Source organism: Hippopotamus amphibius, chromosome 9 (genome assembly GCF_030028045.1).
Source record: "Hippopotamus amphibius kiboko isolate mHipAmp2 chromosome 9, mHipAmp2.hap2, whole genome shotgun sequence".
Taxonomy (NCBI): Eukaryota; Metazoa; Chordata; class Mammalia; order Artiodactyla; family Hippopotamidae; genus Hippopotamus; species Hippopotamus amphibius.
Window position 1 is genome coordinate 13,474,031 of NC_080194.1, and position 23,396 is coordinate 13,497,426.

The 23,396-nt window shown below is 40.8% G+C and overlaps 1 protein-coding gene across 3 annotated transcripts in view; it reads right to left on the reverse strand.

The window, feature by feature from the left end:
* Positions 1–21,482, reverse strand: part of QSER1 (glutamine and serine rich 1) — a 77,803-nt gene extending 56,321 nt beyond the window's left edge. The window contains exons 1-2 of one of the 3 annotated variants that reach the window (XM_057750792.1): positions 19,711–20,157; positions 18,925–19,026 (exon numbers count right to left, since the gene is read on the reverse strand). Coding sequence is in view for 2 of the 3 variants with exons in the window: in XM_057750789.1 (XP_057606772.1) it covers positions 20,764–20,963 (200 nt within the window). In the remaining variant the exon portion in view is untranslated. Of the gene's footprint in view, positions 1–7,748; positions 13,364–18,924; positions 19,027–19,710; positions 20,158–20,763 lie in introns of those variants that run through there. The other 2 variants (XM_057750789.1, XM_057750791.1) reach the window with 2 other exon arrangements.
* Between the last annotated feature and the right edge of the window lie 1,914 nt (positions 21,483–23,396).

Consider the following 23,396-nt stretch of genomic DNA (forward strand, 5'->3'; position numbering starts at 1 on the left):
ACAAAGTAGATATTTGGTTGCCAGGGGCTAGGGAGAGGGGGAGAATAGGAAGAAACTGCTAATGAGCATGTGTCTTCTTCTGGGGTAATGGAAAATGTTCTAGAAATAGATAATGGTCTCATGTAACTACTATTGAGCTGGACATTTTAAAGCAGTGAATTATGGTAATTCCCTGATGGTCCAGTGGTTAGGATTCCGTGCTCTCACTGCTGAGGGCCTGGGTTAGATCCCTGGTCTGGGAACTAAAATCCCATAAGCCATGTGGCACAGCCAAAAACAAAAAAGTCTTTATCCACAACATAATTTTAAACAATTAAAAATAGTGAATTATGTGATTTGTGAATCATATCTCGATAAAAGTTATAATCATCCAAGCTTAGTAATTATGGGTAATTTTTCACGAAGCATGTGCAGCAGCATCAAACAAGGTGATTACAGACAGGCTTGCTGTCAAGCACTTATTCAACCTCCCTCCTGCGGCTGGCCCATCTCCATATACCACATAATAAGGATTTTTTTGGTTAATCTGTATATAATATTTTTATGGTTTTAAAACAAGTTTCAAAAAATGTAATATTTTTATTTAGTTACTTTTTTACTTGTTTGTTTACTTATTTATTTTTAATTTTTGGCTGTGTCAGGTTTTAGTTGCAGCATGTGGGATCTTTCCTTGTGGCATGCTGGCTTCAGAGTATGTGGGCTCTGTAGTTGTGGTGCTTGGGCTTAGTTGCCTGCAGCATGTGGGGTCTTAGTTCCCCAACCAGGATTCGAACCGGTGTCCTCTGCATTGCAAGGTGGATTCTTACACTGGACCACCACGGCAGTGCCCAATTTTTTCATTTTAAAATAAGTTTAAAAATAATCTGATGGTCACTGACTTGTTGAAGTTTTTGCTGTTGTTTTTAATTTATTTTTAAACAAAAGCCAGATTTAAAACAAAAAAATTTAATCCGGGGAAAAAAAAATGCCTCAAACATGGTCCTTGTTTCTAATTCCTATACCTGAATATAATCTCCTTTGAATACATGTACATTTATTTAATATAGGACCTACCATGGTATAGCCCTTTCTAGCCCCCCAGGCCTGGATGGGTGGTAGGGTGAGAGAGGACTTTCACTACCCCTACATACTCCAAGCACTACAGGAGTTTTGGGAAGAGGAAGGAGCCAAGGGTTAAGAGTCACAGTTGTGTAGATCTTTAGATTCTCAACGGAGCATAAAACTTCCAACTTCCATCCCCTCCCCACACTTTCAAAGTGGGGTATAAACAATCCTGAGGATAAAAAGGGTCAGAATTTTGCAGAGGGAAATAACATTTTCCTTCAGTTGCTGTTACTTAAATTCCAAATTTAAAGGCTGACGTTTTCCTCAAAATTAAAACTAACCAAAAGAGATTATTCAGTTACCACTCTCTACCTTGTTTACTGTAAGTATGACATTCTTTTCCTAAGCTTCTTTCCTAATTTTAATCTAATTTGTTTTAAGGCAGATGAGAAAGCTGTGACAAAAATCTCATCTAAAGTGGCAATTTGTGCAGTGAAGATGGCGTATGATAAGAAAAAATACTTTGAGTATCACTGAGAACAAGCTGTCTTATGGTTTATATCCAGATATTAATAACATGTACGAATCTTCTCCTTGGGTAGCATACACTTATGTCCATATACTTAAGAAATAAAACACATTCCAAGTTTTAAAATCAATTAGCAAAAGTTCCATGAAATATGTTAAATCCCAGGTAAACAAGCCAGTACTTGCACACAAGTAATAAGTTACTTAAGACTGAATGAATGATTTTTGCCTTAAGTAGTCATATTATTTTCTTCTCTGTTAAAGAACTTGGTCACTGAAAATATATATATTCTAATATAATAAAAACAGAATTTTCTTTAAATTTGGAAAATATTGTTTAGTCTTAGGGTATTATTAACTTTCCACAGTGGAGAAAGACAAGAACCCTGGATTGGAAGTTAGGAGGCCCAGATTCCAATCCTGATTCTGCAAATAACACACTTTGAGACGTTCAGCAAAGCACTTCGAGTCCTAGTTTTCCTATTTATGAAGCCTAATGTTCTGTATAGTTCTAATATTCTGAGTTAAGCTAAATATTTTTACTTCATCACACCATATTCTGTAATATAAAATCTGTCTTCAAAATTGAGTACAGTGATAACACCAAGCTCACTGAACTGACTTTGCCTGTAGAACTCTGTCTAGCACCTGTCCCACTCATAACCTAAATGTCAAGTAATGTAAATCTTTATTTCATTTTAGCTAATTGTAGTCTGGGAATTAAAAGCCAAAGAAACCCTGAAGCGTAAGAAGAATCAGCCCTTAATATAGAATTATTTATTGCGAGTTTGAAAAAATAAACTAATGAACCATGAAACAACTAGGTAATAGCTGTAGAAAACAACAACAACAAAAAAAACACAAGCTTTGCAAATCAGCCACAGGATTCAAATCCAGCTCTGTACTTTACACATTCTGCAACTTGAGGCTAACCACACAGTCTATGTCTCAGTTCCTCTACTGTAAAATATGGTGAATAATAAGATGCACATTTATAAGGTTGCTGTGGGAGTAAATGATAAAGCGTATATATAGCATTTAGCGCAGTACTATGTTTGGCACAGAATGTTCAATTAATGCGATTATTACTGCACCTGAAGGTGAGGTCTGCATTTATACAACCAACATTCACTGACTGCCAAGCATTATGCTAGGCACTAAAAGGTACAGAAATAAAAATGCATAAGTAAATAAATAAACATTACATAGTATAAGAAGGCTTACCTCTAGGAAATGACAGCTCAGTACTGAAAGAGGAGAAATTATTCAAAGAAAGAAAAAGAAGATTATTTCAGGAAGAGATAATACCATATATCAAGACCTGGAAATGAAAATAAGATGGTACATGAGTAGACCCTTCAGTAGCTCTGCATGGGTGTACTAGGGATGGGGGTGAGTCAGACAGCAGCCAATATGCCAAAATCACATTTATCTAAAAGGGAATCACGAGCTCTAAAGAATTTTAATCAGCGTTAAATGATTAAATTTATATTTTAAGGGCTTCCTAGGTGGCGCAGTGGTTGAGAATCTACCTGCCAATGCAGGGGACACAGGTTCCAGCCCTGCTCCAGGAAGATCCCACATGCCGCGGAGCAACTAAGCCCTTGCACCACAACTACTGAGCCTGCGCTTTAGAGCCCGTGAGCCACAACTACTGAGCCCACGTACTGCAACTACTGAAGCCCATGCGCCTAGAGCTTGTGCTCCAGAACAATAGAAGCCACGGCAATGAGGAGCCCGTGCACCACAACAAAGAGTAGCCCCCGCTCACCACAACTAAAAAGAAAGCCCACTCACAGCAAAAAAAGACCCAACACAGCCAATAAAATAAATAATTTTTTTTTTAAATTTATATTTTAAAACATGGTTTTTAACGAGGGTGCTCATCAGCATTATCTGGTGGGTTTCTTCCAAACTATACACTCCCAGTTCTCACTTTCATAAGTTCTTTATTAGCAGTTCTAAGATGGGACCCTGTAAATCACTTTGAAAAAGCTCATAAAGCAATTCTGTCATATACCAAGAGGAGAGACTCACTCTTAGAAGGATAATCTGATAAGCGTTGTGAAGAAGAGCAAGCCTAGAAGTAGGAAGGGCAAGATCCTACCGCAGAAATCCAGGTAAAAAATTATAAGGACAGAACACTGGCAATAGTTAGACATTTGAGAACTCAAAAAAGAGAACTGACAAGGCCTGTCCAACAACGATCTGGGGAGAGAAGACAAAGGAATTATGAATGACAAGGAACCATTCATAAGGCTGAACAAATGTGAAAGAGTTTGATTTTGGATGCATTAAATTTGAGGTACGGTGTTCATAAGAGACAAAGTGGGAAATATTCTAAAGAGGGCTAGTGAATATTCCCACTTAGAACTCAGGAAAGAAAACAGCTGGAAATTAAAAATTGGGTATCGTTATCAGCTGGGTATTTTTGAAGTCATGAAAGTGGATGAAATTGCCCAAAGAGTGTCGAGAAATAGGCTGAGGACAGAAGTGACTGGGACATTACTTTTGGAGGACACAGCAATCAGCGAAAGTCTCCACAGAAAGCGGGTATTAAGCTAGTCCTGTGCCAAAACACAGGAAGAGAACAGGAAAGAGTTACGCATCGCCTGAGGTGGGAAAGCTTGCTACATAGAGCAGCTGAAAGAAGACCAACAGGCTCCAGGTGCACTGAGGGATGGGGAGAGTGGCAGGAGACCCAATCACCTGGAGAGGTAGTAGGCCGGGGGCAAATATGAAAAACAATAAGGAGTTTGGATTCTATTCCCTGTGTAATGGAAAACAACTGAAGGATTTTTAGGCAAGGGAGTGACTAAATATGTTTTTAAAAGGTGACTAGTTGCTATGTGTTACGAAACTTCCCTCAGTTTGCAAACTAAAATTGACAGTGAAGGGAACCTTAAACTCAAACAGCCCTTTCGTACAAACAGTACTATATAAGTAGCTCCAAGTTTCACTAAAAATTGCTTTAAAAGCAAGTGTTAAGGGATGTAGAGTTTAATGAACTTGGCTACCAACTGCTGACTAATTCTACTGTGATGTCCCTTAGTTTAAAAATCAGTGAAAATAATAAAGTTATTGATGGTAAAAGATACCTCCCTTCCCTTGAACCCAACTTTGCAGAATATCACGTGAGAAGAGACAACTCTGTTAAAAACAGTGAACCTTTCAGGAGATTAATGGCTATAGAAAAAAAAAAAAATGGATATAATCACAAGTGCTGACCAGGATGTGGAGAAACTAGAATCCTCATATATTGCTGGTGGGAATGTAAAATGGTACAGTCACTTTGGAAAAGTCTGGCAGTTCCTCAAAATGTTAAACACCATTATCATATGACCCAACAATTCTACTCCTAGGTACCTGCACAAGGAAAATGAAACGTTTTTCTTTACTTTTACGCAAATGTTCACAGCAGCATTATTCACACGATCCCAAAAGTGAAAACACCCAAATGCCCATCAACTAGTGAACAAATAAACAAATGAGCTATATCTAAACAACGGGGGACTTCCCTGGCGGCGCAGTGGTTAAGCCTCCACACTCCCAATGCAGGGGGCCCGGGTTTGATCAAGTCAGGGAACTAGATCCCAAGTCAGGGAACTAGATCCCACATGCATGCCGCAACTAAGGAGCCCACCTGCTGCAACTAAGACCCAGTGCAACCAAATAAAAATAAATAAATAATGATTTATAAACAATGGAATATTATTCCATTATAAGTATTTATAAGTACTGATACATGCTACAACATGGATGAATCTCAAAAACATTATGCTTAGGCAAAGAAGCCAAACACAAAAGAACACATTTTATGATTCCATTTATAGTAAATATCCAAGAAAGGCAAATCTATAGAGACAGAAAATGGATTAATGGTTGCCTAGAGAGAACGGGGAGTGAGGTTTCTATTGGGGGTAATGAAAATGTTTGACGATTAGACTGTGGTGACACTGTGGTGATTATAAATATACTAAAAATTACTGAATTGTACACTTAATATGGGAGAATTTTATGGTATATAAATTAAATCTCAAAAATGCTGTTCATTAAAACAAACAAACAAAAGTGCTGGAGGAGTCAAATGGCCTGGAATCACTATCTCTAATGGGACCTCAGCAACTTACAACTTCTTTGGAGCTTAACTTTTTTTTAAAGCCTACCTCACAGCACGGGTAACGTCTATATACTGTACTGCATCACCTTGGCACTTCAGGGGCCATTTGGGGTAGGTTCTGCAGGAGATCAGAAGGCAGAAGAGAGGAGCCTGAGTATTATTTGTCCATTCCCTCACTGTATCACAACCATGGTTCTAGCCATGCTGCATTTCTCCACAACTACAATTTCTTCTGGGCTCCAATAACTAGTGCCTAGAAGTGGCTTTACACTGCTGGTACTCACTCAGTGTCTCAATATCCCTTTTTGGTTCCCTTAACCCCGCTCCCAACCATAATACTGATCCCTTCACCAAAATAACCTCAAATGAATCATCTAAGAAAAATTATGTTTCATGCAGGCCCCCAGCTGATAATTGGTATAAAGGAGGTACAACTGGTACTTTGTACCAAAAAGTTATTGTTAAATCAAGTATGATATCTGGAGATATGTAAATTTATTTTAATTTTATATGCATCATTAATGATCTTTACCAAAAAATCCTACTTCATTTTGTAAAAATGATACATTTAAGTTCATCAAACAAAAGTGTTTCTGTTTTCACTAAGAAGGTGAAATACGTAGTATGGTATTTCCTGCCTAGTGGAGCAGTAGAATATATTCAAAAACCAATCTACCAGTTCCAAACATTATCCACAACAAAGAGAGACAGATTTTGGCATTTGTAACAGACCCCCAAGAAAGACAATGCCAAAGTCAAGGCTACTCAGCGTTTCTATGTGTTGTTCTGTTGGGAAACAAATGAAATATGTTGGTGATGTGGCATATGCTTGGCTATATGCATGATAACAAGAGTCACCAACACCTGGATTGGACACAATTCCAAAGTTCCATCTCATCTTCCTTTTTGATTTCTGTCATCACCTGTATTATTGACCTTTCCGTTGAACAAAGAAAACACTTCAGGTTCAACTTTTCCCATACCAAATATTTTTCTTTTAAAAGAAGTATATCTGTCAAAGCAAATTATTCTGTGATTTGAACTGCTGCAATGTATTAACTATCTGTAATGTCCAGATATTAACATTCATTTAAGAGGTAGACAAAAATGGTCATGTGGGTCCTAGATGATTCTCTCTCGTTTCAGGCTATGAAGGGATTATTGAAAATGAACTAATACATAGCTGGTTACTTCTTACAATACACAATAGAGTCCATATTTCCATGATTCAAATGTATAGGTGCTGTGAAATATTTAATTTCTTCAATGTATCTTACTGTTTGTGGCCTAGCCTTTCCCTTACCAAATTAAATTTCTTGTTTGAGAAACTAGTAAAGCTGAATTTTTAGTCATCACAATTTTGTTCACTAATATTAACATGGTCTAGGATTTCTGGCATTAAGTAAGGAAAGTCTTTCAGAAGATATACACTTATCACAATAATTCACACTTGTGAATAGTTTTGCAGACAAACATTTATACATCTTTGGTTGAATATAAGAACTTAATGACATTTTAGAGGAGGGAAAAAGGCTTTCAGGAGAATCAAAATCCAAAGTTTCATATTCATTTTGATACTCACTGTACTTTCTTCTTTCCCTATAAAATTTTTAAAAATTTTTATTGGAGTATAGTTGATTTACAATGTTGTGTTAGTTTAGTTTCAGGTGTTTCCCATAAATTTTAATAAAAATTATCAGAAATTTTCCAAATGCTCAAAAGGCTTTTCTAAGGAAATTTCCAGAAAACTGTAAACCCATTAACCAAAGACTTATAATAAAACCACTAGTATTTTATACAATCATAATTGTATTATATTATTTATACTATTTTAAGATTGACTTCATATACCAAAGCAGGTAGAATATTTATAGGTTGCCTTAAAATTAGCCTACATATTGTGGTTATGTTAAAAAAATTTAGGCCTTTATCTTTCAGAGACGAACTATGGTTGAAAAAGACACATACATGGCATGAAACTTGCTTTGAAATAAAACAAAGCAAATACAAATTAGGGAGACACAGTTGGTAGGGACATATATGAAACAAGACTGACCATGTGCTGAAACTGTTGAAGCTGGCTCTTGGATACATAGGGATTCTTTATACCAGTCTCTCTAAATGTGTTTCCTTTGAAATTTTCCACAATAAAAATGCTGCTGTTGTTTGTAGTAGGGAAATCAACTTCTAAGTGGCTAATTCATGTTCTAGATTTCTGGTCCACAACAAAGGTTAATGCAGAGGAAGAAATTATAACGAACATTAGAGAAATGGTATATATTTTGAAACAACACTTAAAAAAGATTTCAAAAAATATTATTCAAGTGTCATAATTTACAAGCTGAAGTACCTTAAAATTTCTTAATAAACATGTCTGTTAAGAGTGAATAACAGACATACTCATTCCAAAGCATACTTTATGAGGATGATGCTAAAATTTTAGTCCATAAAAAGGAGCACAATAGATAAATATTAATTAGCTGGTATACTAGATTAGCTTTTAATAGGAAGTTTGGAACCATTGTCTTCTATGCCATATTAAAATACAGGAAGTTAAAGAGGATCAGACTGAGCCCAAACTTGCTCTTGTTAGAATTTTTTTAAAGTAATACAAAGATATTAATTAATGGCAAAAGACCATCTCTAGTTTTGTTTTTTGTATAGCCACAGTTCTACTCAAATCCCATCCTTCCAAATGGCTCACACTTTTACTCTGGCACTGTTCCACTAGACCTTTTGCGGCTCTGGCCAAATCAAACTTTGACTTTAATAGTTTAATGTCTGTTTAAGTGGGGATAGTACCAGCTGTTTTAACCAGATTAATATTCATTTTGCAGTTTGTGCAATATGAGAAATATTTTAAAATGTTAAGCCATCCAATTTTAGCAGATCCAAGCAAAAGTATTTTAGCTTATCCACAGTTTTGGTTTTGCCATGCTTCATTGGGTCAGACAAATCTGGTCAATTTAAATAGGATCAGTGATCACACAGTAAAGAGAATGACGGCATTAAGTCACATGAAAATTTCATTATTTTACGTTTAGTTATATCCCATAAATGCCTACAGGTCTACCAACATAGGATAAGCTACACGGTTAGGATCCTTAAAGAACCTTAAACTTACGGAAGGCAAATTTAAACTCTGAAATATTAGATAATAAGTAAAAGCAGAATATACTCCAGCATTAAAAATATTCTTTATTAAAATCAGTATCTACTGAAGACTATTATCAGACAGATACATTATGGAGGGGGAAGGGGGAGGGGAGGACTAAGCAGCTCAAGTTGGATTGGTCAAGAAACATCCAAGGGTTAACGGACAGGGACCAACAATAAACAAGACTAAGGAAACACTTAATATCAAGGACTGACACGTGTTATAAAGAAACTTAAACCAGGGTATTAGGCAACACAATGATAAAGCAGGGTACTGATGGGGGAAGGGGTACTAAGGACAAGTCTCGCTAACAATGTGACGTTTTGAACTGAATGAAGCGAGGGCGAAAGCTGTGTAGATAATCAGAGGGAAGAGTGGTCCCAGTAGAGGAAATAGCCCAAAGACCCCGAGATAAGAGCATTCCTGCTGCTGTTCAAAGAACAATGGGAAAATGGTGTGTTTCGTTCAGAGATAAAAGAAACAGAGGGCAAGGGAGAATCTGAGGTCATGATTCTAGAAAAAATGAAAGAAAAATGAGTGGATATGCTAAAACCAGGTCCACATCCTCCCATTTACCTCTTCACTTTACATAACATCTCCACACATTTTCTAACACAGCTGGCACAATGACTAACAAATGCTTACTACTGATGAAAAAGCAAAACAAAACAAAACAAAAATTGATTGCAAAAAGGCCTAGGCTGGAAAAGCCCTAGCTAGATTGGCCCAAGTGAAAATTCAGAAACTGTTAGTAGCAGCCTGGTAACAAGTCATCTATCACGGTCCTAAAATTTAAAGCAGTAGCAGCAACAAAGGATACACATTTAACAAAGAAATAAGATTTTTTGTAAGCAAGTTTAGCAAAAGAGCAGATAATATGTTTTTAAACAAAACTTGTAGTCTCATTTGAATCACTGGGGAAAGAAAAACTTATTGAAGTACTGCTTCTCAATGTAAAATACTTCTCTTTTCAAAAGATTACCACCATCAAGTCTTTGTTCAAACATCACTATTTCAATTAGTCTGCTATTTAAATCTACAATGCTTCCCCCATCCACCTTCCATTCTTTGTAACCCTGTGTTTTCTCATGTCACCTACCAACATACTAGATAATTCACAATGTTTATCATTTGTCATCTGTCTCACTCCACATTCCACCAGAGCAGGGATCTTGGTTTTGTTCACTGATGTATTCCAAGCTCCCAAAGCGATGTTTAATACATGAGAGGTGCTCAGTAAACATCTCTAAAATTCCCATACCTTACGGCAACCATTCAAACTAGTATAAGGCCATATTTCCAAGTTTTCTCTGAAAACTTTTAGTCAAAGCATGCTCTGGGAAAATAATTCTAATTTTTAAAGTAATTGAGAAGGTACAACCTTCCAGCACCAACGTTAACGCCCAGGAGACCCAACATCTTTCCCCCCGCCAACATCCTTCTTAAAAGTCTCCCATCACTAATGCCTCTGACTTTTTTCATTTGCCAACTCTACTTCATTCTAAACCTCCACACCCAGAAAGTTTTCCCTGAGAGCCAAAACACCTTGATGAACAACAGTCTCTGAAGTCACACTTCATGGGTTAAAATCCTGCCTCTGCCACTAACAGCGATCTTGAACAAGTAACAGCTCTCTGCTTCTGTTTCCTTGTCTGTGAACTAACACCACCCGCCTCACAGAGCGGTGAGACTTAAGTGAGGTGATGCGTGTAATACTGGTGCAGTGCCTGGCACATGGCAGGCACTCAGGACCTGCGAGTCATCACTAAAAGCTAAGGCTCCGGTCTCAGCCCTCTGCCCTTCCTTCCCAGAAACCTTAACTGCTGAGATTCCACTACTGTCTCTATGCAAATGTCTATTCAGACTCCCTCAATTCGCCTTTCTAGTCTTGTCAGCAAAGGACAAAAACTTTACAGAATACACATCTGGTAAAAGAAAACTTGGTGGGGCTGCTTTGGTGGTAAGGGGAAGACCAATGGCAAGAGGAGGGTGATAAGCTGACAAACAGCATTAGCATCACCTAGGAACTAGTTAGAAATGCAAATTATTGGGCTCCGCCTTAGACCTACAGATTCAGAAACTCTGGGTTAGACCCAGCAACCTGTGTTTCAACAAGTCCTCTGGGTGATTCTGAAGGACTCTTTTTTTTCTTTTTTTAATTTATTCATTTATTTATTGGCTGTGTTGGGTCTTTGTTGTTGCGTGCAGGCCTTCTCTAGTTGTGGCGAGTGGGGGCTACTCTTTGCCGAGGTGTGCAGGCTTCTCATTGTAGTGGCTTCTCTTGGTGTGGAGCACGGGTTTTAGGCACATGGGCTCAGCAGTTGTGACTCATGGGCTCCAGAGTACAGGCCCAGTAGTTGTGCACAAGGGCCCAGTTGCTCCGCAGCATGTGGGATCCTCCCAGCCCAGGAACCTAACCCATGTCCTCTGCATTGGCAGACAGACTCCCAACCACTGCACCACCAGGGAAGTCCCTGAAGGACTCAAACTTGACAACCACAGATCTAGGGTTAGACTGTGTCAGAAAAGGGAAATATCAGACTTGTTTTAGCCTTAGGACATTTGCATGTGCTCTTTCCTCACATCTCAGGGAAATGTTACTTCTTCAAGCAGGAAATTTTCTTGTTTGTCTACTTTCTGACTCCCACGCTCCCCAAGAATGTAAGCTCCACAACAACAGATGTTACCTGTCTTAATTACCATTGAATCCCCAATGCCTAGAAGAGGTACTTAGAATATCTGTTGACTAAAATGAATGAACATTTCAGGTATTTTTCTTCACTGCATCATTCTCCAGTTAGCAGAAAAAGGTCAACAACATTTCCCTTTTTCTTACTTTTTAACAGGTACCCTTGTCAACAATCTCAGGCAATTTGACCTCTAATGTCTTCCACATCCATTCCTTCCTTTCCATCCCAATATCACCACCGGTCTCCTATCCCCTCTGAGATGATTAATATTGTGTGTCACACCTTCACTGGCCACGGGGAGTCCAGATTAACCATTGTTGCTGGGCATGTCTGTTAAAGTGTTTCTGGATGAGATCAGCATTTGAATCAGTGAACTAGCAGACCGCCCTCTCCCGTGTGGGCCAGCATCATCCAATCCATGGAGAGGCTGCATACAACAAAAGGTGGAGGAAGGAATGTATCCCCTTTTGCCGGTCTCACAGTTTGAGCTGGGACACCTCATTTTCTCTTGCCCCTGGACTAGGATTTAAATCATGGCTTCCCCTGGTTCTCAAATCTTAGGACTCAGACTGAGTTATACTGCTGGCTTCCCTGGTCTCAAGGCTGCAAATAGCAGATGTATTTATATTATATATTCCCTACTGGTTCTGTTTCTCTGGAGAACCCTAATACAATCTTTCTCCTGTGTGGTTTGATGAATTGCCTCTCATTTAGAGTCCTGTTTTCTACCTCTGCCAATTTTAATCCATTCTGTACTTGTTTGCCAAATTAATCGTATTAAAACACTTTTTTTTTTTTCTAATATCACCACCATCATCATTCTTCTCAAAAACCTGAATTTCAAAGCTCCCTACTGAGCTGTAAAGACTAAACTCCATGGCTTGACATCAAAAGCCCTCCAAAATCTAGTACTAATACACTGTGGAAGAGTATTACTCTGGTGACTTCCCCGACAGAACACACCTTTGTATAGTTTCCCTCCCATAACTCTGCACTGGGCCCAGGGCTGCTCTGACCATCAGAGACTGCAACAGAAGTGATGCTGTGCCAGTTCAAGGACCAGCCTTTAACTAGTCCAGCAGATTCCACTTCCTCCCTCTTTGGAACACCTGCTCTTGGAAGCTCCCTCTTTCTGCTAATACCTTATTCCATTTACTCAATGTTAACAATAATTTGGATCAGTTTGTATGCAATACACCTAAAAAATGCTTCCTTGATCCCCTTGAACTCGATATAATTTTTCCCTCCAAGTCCTCCAAACATTTTCACACCTCTTAAAAAGAAACAAATATTCTACCTAGTACTACGGTTATTTCACTCACTCACTGAATGTTTAATGGGCACTTACAATGTGCCAGACACTGTTCTAAGTGCTGACAATATCACTAATATTCTATATACTATTCTACATATTAGACATCATTCTAAACACTTTTCTATGTTCTCATTTCATAAAAAGAGCTTCCTCCTTTCACACAGGGAACTTGAGGCACAGAGAAATTAAGAAACTTGTTTAAGGGGCTTCCCTGGTGGCGCAGTAGTTAAGAATCCGCCTGCCAATGCAGGGGACATGGGTTCGATCCCTGGTCCCGGAAGATTCCACATCCTGCGGAGCAACTAAGCCCATGCACCACAACTACTGAGCCTGTGCTCTAGAGCCCACAAACCACAACTACTGAGCCCACGCGCCTAGAGCCTGGGCTCCAACAAGAGAAGCCACCGCCATAAGAAGCCCACGCACAGCAATGAAGAGTAGGCCCCGCTCTCCACAACTACAGAAAGCCTGCACACAGAAACAAAGACCCAACGCAGGCAATAAATTAATTAATTAATTAATTAAATAAAACAATTCTTTAAAAAAAAAAACCAAAAAACAAAAAACCTGTTTTAATACTGCAAGTGGTGGAGTTAAAATATAACGCCCCCCCAAATTCTGACTTGAGAGCTTATGCTATCAACCACTTCTCTAAACTGCCTTTTACAGATATGAACAAGACAGCTCCCTCTTCTCATGCAACATGCATTCTACTAGTGGTGGTTAGTGGTATGAGGAAAGGGTAGTGATAAATGATACATATAAATTATAGAATTACTTCAGAGAGTGATAATGCTATGAAGAAAATAAAATTCTGTGCTATAATACGGTGACGAGAAGTTACCCTAGATAGGCCTTTCTGAGGAGGTAACATCTGGGAGAAGACCTACGCATCCAGAAGCAGCAGCAAAGCAAAGACCTGTAAAGGAACTTCAGATAAAAAGAACAACTAGTGCAAAATTCCTAAGACACAAAGAGAAATAAGGCCCATGTGGCTGAAGGATGGTGGTGGGAGTGGAATGACGACGAGGTTGGAGAATTAGCCAAGGCCTTGTAGGCCACGATAAGGACTTCCTATTTTCCTCTGAGTAACACGGGAAGGTTTTAAGCAGGGTAATAACAGTACCTGATTTATATTTTGAAATGCGAACTCTGGCTGTTGCATGTTTAATAAACTCTAGAAAGGCTACAGTAGAAATAAGGAAAGCAAGAAACAAGGAGGCAGCTGCAATTGTCCATGTGGGAAATTATATATATCGAGATCAAAACAACAGGATTTATTGAGGGGGTGGATATGAGGACAGAAATGAATCATAGGTGGCGCCACACTCAGGCATGGGCTACAAAGTAAATGGTGCTATTATTTACTGAGGTGGGGAAGACCTAGTCGGGGGGTTAGGATAATCATGTTTTGGACATATTATGTGTGAAATATTTATTCAACATCCAAATGGAGATGACAGGGAGACAGCTAGATATGAATCTAGAGGTATAAATTTGAAAATCATTTGATATATATGGCAACTTCACTTAGCGTGAGTAGAAAGAGAAGAAAAAGGATGGAACTCCAGGTTCTGGGCACTTCAACTTTGAGAAGCCAAGTAGAGAGGCAGCAAGTATATCATCCTGTCACCCTTTTGGATTGCAAGCGGTTTTTTTGTTTGTTTTAATTGAAGTATAGTTGATGTACATTTTTAAAAATTAATTAATTAATTTATTGGCTGCATTGGGTCTTCGTTGCTGCACTCGAGCTTTTCTCTCTAGTTATGGTGAGTGGGGGCTACTCTTCATTGTGGTGCTCAGGCTTCTCACTGTGGTGGCTTCTCTTGTTGTGGAGCACGGGCTCTAGACGTGCAGGCTTCAGTAGTTGTGGCTTGCAGGCTCTAGAGTGCAGGCTCAGCAGTTGTGGCGCACGGGCTTAGTTGCTCCTCAGCATGTGGAATCTTCCGGGACCAGGGATCGAATCCATGTCCCCTGCATTGGCAGGTGGATTCTTAACCACTGTGCCACCAGGGAAGTCCCAATGTACAATATTATGTAAGTTACAGGTGTATAATATAGTGATTCACAGTTTTCACAGGTTACACTCCATTCATTGGATCACAAGTTCTTTGAGAGGCAGGACAGTGTCTCTTTCATTTTTTATAGCACCCTGTAGAATTTAGCAACAGAAACTCAGAGATGCTCAGTACATTTTAATGAGTGAACAAATGTTTGCCATTTGATTTCTCAAGCTTTCACGGAAGAAATATAATACCTGATAAAGGCAACAGTGCCTCACATGTAGTGGGCACTCAAATATTTGTTTAATGAATGAAAGAAAAATCCTGGACTGTGTTTTGCTATAGACATTTCAGTACTCACATTGTTCCAGAGAACAGAGCAAGGAAAGGTAACAAGCAAACAGCAGTCCACATCTCCACACTTCCAACCAATGACAATCTCAAATGCCCTAAACCCTTCTTCATCCTGGTCCCTACTATGGGGTAGAGGGGGAAGATGGGGAATGGTACTAGAGACTGCCATAGGGAAAAAAGAGCTTCAAATTCCCACACTAAAGCAGAGTTCTGGCTTTCTTGTCATAAATACGTATTAAGCACCAATTATGTGCCAGGCACTAGAGTAAGTACCAGTAAACAGCAGTAGGCTAAATAGATAGTATCCCTCAAAGAACTTCCATTCTAAAGACGAAGGTATTTATTACATAAACAGCATATAGGTATGTAATTATATTTCTGAGAATTTTGTGGAAGCACAGTAAACATATACCATTGCACAAAATAACAGGGGGCAGAGGCTGGAAGGCAGAGGGTTTCTAAACCGCTGAAATATCTTAAAAAGACAGGTTGGGAGGTAGGGAAAGGGTGAGAATTAGTTAGGTGGAAGTAATAGTATGTATGAGGGTTTTAAGGTATAAAGGATGATCCAAGGAATTTTAGATGGACCAGTAAATGCAGGGCCATACACAGCACATTACAGATTTTAGAAACTTGGTCTTAAGATGCAGGAGCAGCAATGTAAAGGTCTTAAGCAAAGGAGCAACGTGATCAAACCGGCAGATTTGTGTTTTTAAAAATCACTCTGAATGCTATGAAGAGAAAGAAGTGAAGGAGGGGAGGGAGAGGGATGGAGTGGGAACGTGGGGTTGGTAGATGCAAACTATTACGCTGAGAATGGATAAACAACAAGGTCCTACAATATAGCACAGGGAACTATATCCAATCTCATGGGATAAACCATAACAGAAAAGAATATTAAAAAAAAGAATACATATATGTGTAAAACTGAGTCACTGTTGTACAGCAGAGATTGGCACAACACTGTAAATCAACTTATACTTCAACAGAAAAACAAATAAAAAATAAATAATGAATTGAAGGAAGGAAAGAAAAGGTTTAAGATTACTTAGTTATCCAAGTGAAAAATATTGGTGTCTTGGATCAGGGTGGAGCAGTAGAAACAGAAAATGGATAATTTCAAGATATATTTAAGAGATTTGGGGAAAAAAAAAAAAAAAAAAGCAAGGCTTGGTGACTGAGAACACGTAACTCTCAGTTTCTGGCCTGAGCAACTAGGTGGACAGAGGCATGACTTACTGAGAAAAGGTTCACTAGACAAGCAGAGGCGAGGTGGATGGGGAAAGTATGAGTTCATCACTAATGATTTTACCCAAGTAAAAGCTCAAAGAGGTAGATGGATATGTGATTAGGTGCTCAGAAGAGGTCTGGGCTTTTTTTTTTTTTAACTTTTTTTTTAACTTTTATTTATTTATTTATTATTTTTTTGGGGGGTACACCAAGTTCAATCATCTGTTTTTATACACATATCCCCGTATTCCCTCCCTCCCTTGACTCCCCCCCCACCCTCCCTCGAGTCCCCCCCACCCTCCCGGTCCCGAGGTCTGGGCTTTTAGATACCTATATGGGCATCTCCAGAGATGGTACTTAAAGTCACGGGCATGCATGTGATATCCTCAGGAGAAAGCCCAGAGTGGACAAGAAATCCTATCAATCCCAAGCCCCGAGGAAACAACATGTGGACATTAGAAGAGTAAGAACTAGTGAAGAACAGGAAAAAGCAGCGCCAGAAAGGAAGGAGGAAAACCAGAAAGTACAGAGCTATGGAAGTGAAAGGAAGCACGTTTCAATTAGGAAAAAAATGGACAACAGTGAGAAAGAACACTGAAATAAGGATATTAATGATGGTTAGGTTTCCAGGCCAGCTACAAAAGGTCATTAACCTATTACATAGGTAGATTACAGCATCAGACTATCTTACCATGATGTAGTGCAGCACAGTAATGAAACATGTAGGCTCTAGATCCACAATGCCCAGGTTTAAATTCCAGCTCCACTACTTACTGCTATGTGGCTGAAGTTTATTAATGTCACTCTGCCTCAGTTTCCAATTCTTAAAAAAAAAGATAAAAATAATACCTACCTCAAAAGATTATTGTGAGGATTAAATAAATTAGTGTGCATGTTTATCGCTTAAAACAGCAGTTAGCACAAATTAGTTGTAAGTAAATGATAGCTACTATTACTTACAACACTGTTTCTATGGGAAAATAGTTTCTGAACAGAAATTTGTTCAAAATAATCTTTCACTAATTTATGATTGTCTCTACTCCTTATAAACTGTGATCTTACAGGTCTTGTTCCAAAAGCCTTGAGGGAAACCCTAGATTTAAAACTTACTCAAAAAGTCCTTTATATAGTCACTGACCATTTTTAGAGAAGCTAATCATTGTTTTGTTTTTTGGGAAGGGTACCTATCACTCTTACCACACATTCATACTATAGTCAGAAAGAACTTATGTATTAGGAAATTCTAAAAACTGGTGGCAAGAAAAAGTTGGCTTCAAGTCAAAAATGCAAAAAACAAATATTCTATTTTAAAACAAAATATTTCCATTTAGTCACTTTTTGGTGTATACTCAAATACAAACACAACATCTATCATCACCTTTATGAAACAGCCTGTCTCTTCCTGCTCTGTACAAGATATAAATGTCAGGGAGAGAAAAGGCGCAGGTCTGTAGCTTCCTGATGATCATCTTGTTTCCAAAAGCATGCAAAGGTATTTATAGTATCTAAAATAGCCCCACAAGAAGTATTTCCAACCGCATGGTGATAGGCAAAGATATGCCCATTTGGGCCCTGAAACTGAGATCACAAATAAATGGAGTTTTATCAATATGTGACCAGGTCTTCTCTTTGAATGCCCCATGTACCTAGCGAGCACTATTTTAGAAACATTCATAAATCTCCCTATATACTTTATTTAAGGTATCAATAAAATGTTGGAGTTTTCCCATCAGTTCTTTATTTTTCAATTGTTAAAACAATGAAAATACCTAATATCTTATAGCGTTGTTATGCCAAAAAAGTGTTATTTCGAACTCATGAAAAATTGTTTACCATGCTGTTTCCTATCAGTTGATAAAAATGCTTCATTTCAGGACCAAGTAAAGACATAAAGTAGGAATGTTATAGGTCATGTCAGTAACAACTGAATATCATTACCATCTGTTAGCTTCTGAATAGGTTACTGGAAACAAGGTGACAGACAAGCTAACTCCTCATGGATAAGTATCCACATTACATCATCACAACTCATATTGATTTGCACCTTCAAGAAAAACTGCCACAAGGGGGAACAAAAACATTCAACTGATACATGATTTATGAAACAGCGATTTAAATGTTAAAAGAATATGAATAGGTTTCTGAAAATGCAGAATACCTAAAGACTTACAGGGCATATTTCACATTCAGTATTTTTTATATAACTGAAATGAGAGCACATCACACAGTTTGAGGAATAAAATGAGGTACAATTAAGAAGTGTGTGTAGCCCTGTACAGATGGCCTGATCCTAACACAAGATGTTAACAAAGCAAGTTGGCGGGGGAGGGGGAGAGCCTGCATTTTCTATGCTATAATTTAGCTAACTCCACCCCAAAAATATATTTTAAGAGGGGAGGGGCTTAGCATTTAAGAATCAATAATTTCCAATAAACAGAAAATAAATCCCTTTTAGATTATGTGTTCCAAATAAATCTACTTACTGTTTTCAAATGTGTTTGGGAAGTCATTCTTTGTTACTTTGATAAATAACATTTGGAAAATATGACAAGTAGATTTTAGTTTCTTGCCTCAGAAGTATTCTGCTAAAAGAAATAACAGAAATAACTAGATAGCATTTGTTTCATATACCTAATAAAACATTTGTCATTTAAAACAAAATATGCTGCACAAATGCCTATCACTGTTGTTCACTGAAGAGAAAGTAATTTTAATGTCTAAATTATGGTATGTGATGCAAAAGCTATTTGAAAATTGATAGCCAAATTACCACCAAAAAAAAAAAGTGCCAAACATTTTTCATAAAACTCCTTAAAAGGTCTTAACTGTATATAATACAAAGTTATGACTATTTCTGAAAGGTATCAGCATTTAATTATTTAGCTCCAAATTGGCACATCACATTATTATTTTTTTAACCCCAACCCTTTTAAACAAAGGACCTAAAATTTTCTAAGAAAGCGTATTTCCCTTTTCTTGAATGAATTTTTTCTCATTCTTTCACAATCATCCCAAGGTACTATCTAAGACAAAGACCAGCTACCCTTCGCACATATTTTCCAAATCATGAACGTGAAACTTTTATAAAAACAAAAAAGATAACCTAGAATACTGTAATATATAAAGTAAAAAAAAAAAGTTCACTTCTGTTGTGACAATAAAGAAACCTGATGAGATCATAAAGCCACGAAGCTTCCTGTTGGTAGCTGAGGATGAAGTCATTAGCAACCCAGGATTCCCTGGCCCTAGTAATCAGAAGCTGCACCTACCAGATTCTGCATTGTTCGTCAGAGGTGGCTTTAAAACACCCCGCTCCCGAATCGTCCAAACCAAACCACGCCTTCCAGTTATCATTCAAACAGACCGTTTCCCAGTGTGGCACTACTACACGTTTCTCGCGAGCCTAAGTATCTAGTAAGAGTCAACATTTTAGATCCCCTTGGTCATGTTGGAGCAAAGATGAACTCTTGAACCCCGCGCTACATAATGAACCGGGGCTTCGGAAACCGAGATGGAGTAGCATGCTTCTGTTCTTCAACCTTTACGGCCTTCACTGACCGCCCCTCACCTCCAATTTCTCCCCAACTCTTAGTCACCCCAAGGCACAGAGAGATTCCTTACTTCCTGCTGTTGTTGAAAGAGGAGGACACCCAAGAGTAACTTTGGACGCGTGAAAGAGAAATAGCTTAATCTTGGCCCCCGCTGCAAACATACGTCACCCGGCCCCGGCACAGAGTTCGCGCCCCACCGCACCCCCCTCCCCCCCAGGCCCCACGCCCCTGGGATTCTCCCGCAGCACAGCCCTCCCGGGTCCCCCAATGTCAGGGACACGGCTCCGCGCCTCTTCCTCTCCCTCCTCCCCCACGCTCCCTCACCGCCGGGGCCCCCGAAGACCACACCGTCGGTTCCAGTACAATGGAATGTCACTGCCCCGGACTCCTCGGCGCACCCCTCGGCCCCCCGGAACCAGTCCCGAGCCTCCCCGATCACCGAGTTCAGCCACGAACCCAAACTTCACCATGTGAGCGCCCAGGACCCGGGAGGTGACGGGGACCCACGACTCCCGCCCACCCCTCCCTTTTACCCACGGTCCCCGACCAGCCCCAGCCGCGAATGCCGCCCTGGGCGCCCCCCCACCCCCACCCCGAGACCACCCCACAGGAGTCATCCGCCGCCTCTCCCGGCGGGGGCGAGGGCGAGGCGGCGAGCGCAGGGCTCCCCGCCGGCCCGGACCCCTGGACGGTGCTGCACCGGGGCGAAGGCCCCAAACGCATCCCCGGCCTTCGCTGGCCCACCGCGACCCCGCCGCCCACCCTCCCTACCTGGCCTTGAGGCTGGGGCTGCTGCCGCTGCTGCAGCTGCTGCTGGAGGCGGCGGCGGCCGCGGCTCGGGGTTCGTAGGCCCAGGCGGGGGCGGGGGGTTGTGCGGCGGCGCCGGCGGGGGCGACGGGGGCGGCGGGGGGCGCGGGCGGCGGCGGCGGCGGGTCGGCGAAGCCGGAGGTCGCGTAGTTCCTGTCCATCATGGGGGTTGCGGAGGGAGGGCGGGCAGCAGTGGGGGCTCCTCCAGCGCCCGGAGAGAGGGGGGCGGCCGGGGAGGGAGGGGGCGGGGGGAGGAAGAGGAGGAGGAGGCGGCGGCGGCGGCGGCGGAGGGAGCTGCCCCCTCACATGGCCCCGGCGGGCGGACGGGAGGAGAGCGCGGCGGCCAGTCTGCGTTTGGGGAACCCGGGCCGCGGAGCGCGGCGAGGCCCCAGCTGGGCGTCAGGGAAGCGGCAGCATCGGCGGCCGGGACTCGCGGCGGCGGCGGCGGCGGCGGTCGCTGCGCCCCATGTTGCTGGATTTCCCAGGATGCACCTCCCGCCCCCCTCCGCCCGACGGCCTCGCCCCGCCTCCCCTCGGCGCCCCGCGCTCGCGGCTCGCGGGCCAGGCGGGCGGCGCGCGAGGCCTCGGCCGCCGCCGCCTGTGGAAGGCCAGCCGGCGCGGAGAAGGGCTTGAGGCCTGTCCGGCCCAGCCGACCCCAGGAACCTGGAGGGGCGCCCGCCAGCCCCAGCGCACGGGCCCGCGGACTTCCCGCTCTCGTCTGCGCCGAAGGGAGCTGTGGGCGCTCGCCTCGCCTCGCCCCGCGTGGGACGGGGCCGCGCCCGCCGTTCGTCCTCCGCGAGGGAGGGGAAATTGAGCGGAAACTCCGCGCACGGTGCTGCGCAGGGGGAGGCTTGTCAGCGCTTTGCCTGGAGTTCGTTACTTGACCCTGCGAGTTATTTTGAGTGACTCAAATACTCAGTTCCCACACCGCGATTCCTTTCTCTGCGCCTCGTCCCAAACCAGAAACAGCTGAGCGGGCTGTTTTACAGTTCGGTTTACTCCCTTCCTGCCCAAAGCTTGCTGGGCTGGAGGACCCTTTTCCTGCTGTTAGGGGAGATTTCTATTCAAAGAGATTCAAATTCAAACGTATTATTTTCCAATCCTCGCTGAAAGGACCTTTCCCAGGGGTTCTTATTAACTGTCCCCACCCCCACCTTGGGGATTTTCTCATTCTGGATTTCAGAATCTTCTATCCCAAGATAAATACTGCCTCTTCCTTGATTAGGATGACTTTAATGACCATAAATTTAAACTCTCTGTGCACACTTTGTGTTGGAGTTTTTTGTTTGAGACTTGGAACTCTACCCAAACACTTCCTGTCGGACCTCCAAGCTATTTGGTGGGGGGGGCTAAATTAAAGATTATTTGCGGTTCTTCGGGTGTACGTCAGAGTTGTGTTTCTTCTAGTAACTCACGAGTCGTGAAACTTAGGGATCATAGAAATCATCATTTGGTCCTTAAGGCATAAAGTAAAAGTTAAAAATAACAGTAAAGTTTATTGACCGCCACCCTTAAAGAAATCGATACAGGTTTAACACCTATTTATGTGCTTAGCACAGAACTCTATCCCTCAAGATAAGCCTGACATAAAGGTTAAGCAAATCAGACAGGCATAGTAGAAGTAATAAATGTGATACATTATCTCTGATCACCATTTAAAAAGCAGTTTAAACTTCGGCAATGCCTGGTATTGGATCTGCTATTCCTTCTGAGATTAATTTTGTTCTGGGAGATTCTGTTTTCCTCCTGGCGCCTACATCCTTTTGTTCCTATTCATTCCTTTTTGTAAGTCTTTCGGCACCTGTGATGCTTGGAGTCTGGTCCCGGGGTGGGGAAGCAAGGAAGTGAGTAGTCGTTATTTACAAATGAATTCAAATGTGTGGACACAAGTGACTTTGCCAATTTTATGTTAATCCCAGTATGCATTTACTGAGGGTATCTTTGAAAAGTGGTTTTCCTTGGGGGAAGGAATTTGCCAGATAATCTGAGATCCTGCAGAGAAGTAACAGAACTTCCGTACAACATTTATTTTTCTTATTGCAAACTGGAGATCTATAATCTAAATAAGACAAAAATATTTTTCACTACTAACTATTCGTTTATAAGTATTTTTGTGAGCACTAAAGTTTTGTCTGTATGGAAAGTGTAGGAAGTGGAGAGGCATGCTATAAATGTTTTATGGCACTTAGTTTGATACCCACAACTGGTACTAAGAATGAGTTATGTAGGCAATACCAAACAAGTGGCAATAAAACCTTTATAGTCCCTCACACAGTTATGTAGTTTGTTTATGTCACATAAATCAGAGAAAAGATATTAAGGGAAAATTTTAGTGAGTATTTTAAAAATAATATTACCCTGTCACCATATGTGATGTTCCTTTGCCCATTAAATGAAATTTCCTTAGTTTACCCTAAGTCAATGCAAGTATATTTCCAATGTTACTACATGTCTACAAAATAACATTATAAAATCTTTTTGGTAAAATTGATGATATTATGTGAAGAATGTCTTCTTCCCTACTGAAAATATACTCCCAACACAGCAAACTTTTCATGTTCTCTTTCAAATAATCCCCAACCAAGCTGTTTAAGTCT